The 3,380-nt window shown below is 39.5% G+C and overlaps 1 protein-coding gene across 1 annotated transcript; it reads left to right on the top strand.

Moving 5' to 3' along the window:
- The first annotated feature begins 1,663 nt into the window (after window positions 1-1,663).
- LOC111440170 (pectinesterase inhibitor-like) lies at window positions 1,664-2,331 on the top strand. Its single transcript, XM_023077475.1, has one exon. The coding sequence runs from the start codon at window positions 1,704-1,706 to the stop codon at window positions 2,241-2,243; it is 540 nt and encodes a 179-aa protein (XP_022933243.1). The 5' UTR covers window positions 1,664-1,703; the 3' UTR covers window positions 2,244-2,331.
- The last annotated feature ends 1,049 nt before the right edge of the window (window positions 2,332-3,380 follow it).

Raw genomic sequence — 3,380 nt, 5'->3', positions numbered from 1 at the left:
TATTCTTAAATTGAGGGTCAATAGCGACTGGCCGTGGTATTTGCACGTGAGCCCGTTGCGAGTGGAATCATGCCTAGAAGCCTTTCCAGCCACGCATGGGGCGCGTGAAGGTGTGTGGAAGGTGATCTTTTGACTATTTTACACCATACTAATCCTAAAATGACTTGAATTAGGACCATCTAGTGAAATTTTTGAAGATTTAGAGAACAAAAAATGACATACCAGAAGAGTGAGCTGTCTTTCTACTCAACATATCGGCCACTATGTTAGCTTTACATGGATGACAAAGGATCTTTGTATCATAATCCTTCACAAACTCCAACTATCTCCTTCGTCCCATGTTCAACTCTTTCTACCTTAATAAGATACTTGAGGGTTGAGGTTGGTCTGGGTTATCTCATGATTCCCCCAAAATGTTCCATGATTACTATACAGGTTGGTCTGGGTTGAGGTTTGTACCTTTTCACCATACAAGTAACGTCACCATATTTTTAACGGGAACACCACAGTTGCTAACTCCAAATCGAGGGTTAGGTAGTTACGCTCATATTTCTTAAGCTATTAGGAGCCATATACAATCATTTCTCCATTAACACCAACACGCAACCCCAATTCTTTTCTCGAGGCATTGTTGTACACCATGCTTGAACCATAAAATAGTGCTAGCATTAGCGCATACATCAAAAACTCCTTAAGCTCTTGAAAAATCTATTCATGTGTCATAGTCCAAAGAAAGACTTACATCAAAAACTCCTTAAGCTCTTGAAAAATCTATTCATGTGTCATAGTCCAAAGAAAGACTTACCCTTCTTAGTTAACTTTGTGAAGGTTGCAAATATTTTGAATAAGTCCTTAAAAAAAAACCTTTTGGAGTAGTTAGCTAACTCAAAAAAAAAAAAAAAAAAAACTTGTAAGTTCTGTGACTATGTTGGTCTCAGTTATCTCATGATTGCTTCTAACAAACTTGCAGGAAATTGTGGGCTGAGGTTGGTCTCGGTTATCTCATGATTCCCCCAAAATGTTCCATGATTACTAACTTCTCAGCATCCCATGATTTTAACCAAGTCGAACTTATTGACTTACTAACTTCTCAATACACGATTCTCACATCCTTCATTTTAACCAATTCGAGTTTATTGACTCACATTTCTCACGTCAAAACACATAATGATGGCAAGGACTACTTTTCGTGATGTCAACAAAAAAACGTTGGCAAAATATATATTTATCCACGTATTAGCATTATCCATATACTATATATTCTTTAGGTTATTTATGGAATATGATCTTCTATTATGTCAACAACATATTGTTAAATATTACATTAATAACCTTAATTTTTTTTTTTTTTATAAAATAAATATTATTAGATTAAGCCAAGGAAAACTGTTATAATCTTACTGACAAGAGAGTAAAGTTATGACTCTAATGTGTAGTCAGTCAAGGTTAAGACGAGAGTGGCACAGGGAGGATGGTGTATTGTCTAAAAAAAAGTGTATAATAACTAAGCCAAGTTTGTGATTGGGTTTAGAGAGAAAAAAGCTTAACTTATCCCGTCTATTTTTGTTCGTTTTTCTTTTAATAGGGTTTTAGTTAAAATTCTAACGTGAAAGCTATTAAAAGGAATATTTGTGAGTGTATAAATATGTGAACCCTCCAGACGAATTAATTGAGCAAAACAGACAGAAAAATCAAAATAAAAAATGGCATCTTCTAGTTTTCTTGCAGTCTTTAGGATTGTCCTTTTAGTAATGTTCTTCAATGGGATGGCGCCCATGCATGCGGCTTCCCAAGACGACATCGTTTCCACCATCTGCAAGAAAACTAGAAACCCTTCTTTTTGCTTTAACGTGTTGAAATCTGCTGGCACCACAGACCTAAAAGGGCTGGCCACCTTCACCCTCAACCTCGCCCACGACAAGGTTGCTCAAACCCGTGCCCTCGCCCTGTCCCTGGCGTCCAAGGCAACCGATCCCAAGCTTAAGGAGCGATATGCCACCTGTGCTGAACAGTACGACGATGCCGACGACGACATCGAGGATGGGAAGAACGACCTGGGGGAAGGTGACTACAATGGCGTCAACATTAAGGCGTCTGCAGCCATGACGGAGGTCGGCGACTGTCTGGACAGCTTCACGCAGCCGCCGAAGGACCCATCGGCGCTGTCTAGCAACGGGAAGACTGTGGAAGATATTTGTAGTATCATCTTGGTTATAGCCAATCTTCTCCTTGGGCGTGCCTAATTCATTTTTCTTCAACCTTTCTTCATTTTATCGTACATGTACTTGGAATGCCATGAATCAATAATATGTCTGTTTTGAATCCTATAAATTTGGATATCGACTCCTTTTAATAATCTGACTAATCTAGGGTCACTCTATAACTCTTAGTGCTCTCCAATTTTAAAGGTCACAGGTTCTAGTTCGTGAGTCAATAGCGGCATATAATTTCATGCTAATGAGTTATAGGGCTCCTCAGCCCATGATGAAGCTAAAGAAACTAGTTTGAATCAAAGCGAATGTGGAGGGAGAGTTACCCAAATTTTTCAAAAGCTTACTAGATTTCATTTTCTTTTCTTCTCAAATTTTCATTATTGATAACTTTTTGGGTTAGGTTGGTTTGTTTTTATCTTTTTGGATTCAAGTTCGTTTGGGTTGGTTTCAAGTTTATAGGCACAAAAACTAGGTCATGAATCGACCCAATTTCATTAAAAAAAGGCTAGCGGAAGGCTGAACGTTTCCTGTCCCAACGACCCTCCCTGTAATCATAAGCTTTTCAAGCCCAATGGAAGGAAGAAAACCCTCATTTATTGCAGGAAGGAGCATGTCAGAACATCACTGACATGAAGTAGATTGTGACCTCCACACAAGATAGACAAGGGTGACCCTCAAGTGACATCTATCCGACCACATGAGTCCCAAGATTATAGATTGTGACCTCTACGCAAGAAAGACAAGGGGCAACCCTCAAGTGACATCTATCCGACCACATGAGTTCCAAGATTATAGATTGTGACCTCCACGCAAGAATGACAAGGTCACATGAGTCCCAAGATTATAGATTGTGACCTCCATGCAAGACAAACAAGGGGCGACCCTCAAGTCACATCTATCCAACCACATGAGTCCCAAGATTGAGAAGTGTCATGATGCGCGAGGAGAACGTGCATCATCCAATACACCAAGAATGTGCACTGAAGCTAAGGCATCATCCAATACACCAAGAATGTGCATTGAAGCTAAGGCATACAAGGCATCATCCAATACACCAAGAATGTGCAATGAAGTTAAGTCATACGCAAGTTCAAGAGTGAGAGACGACACAGCATATCCATACACCAAGAATGTGCACTGAAGCTAAGACATCATCCAATACACCAA

Source organism: Cucurbita moschata, unplaced genomic scaffold (genome assembly GCF_002738365.1).
Source record: "Cucurbita moschata cultivar Rifu unplaced genomic scaffold, Cmos_1.0 Cmo_Scf00142, whole genome shotgun sequence".
Lineage (NCBI taxonomy): Eukaryota > Viridiplantae > Streptophyta > Magnoliopsida > Cucurbitales > Cucurbitaceae > Cucurbita > Cucurbita moschata.
The sequence above is the reverse complement of the archived record's forward strand: the minus strand, read 5'-3'. Positions and strand labels throughout refer to the sequence as shown.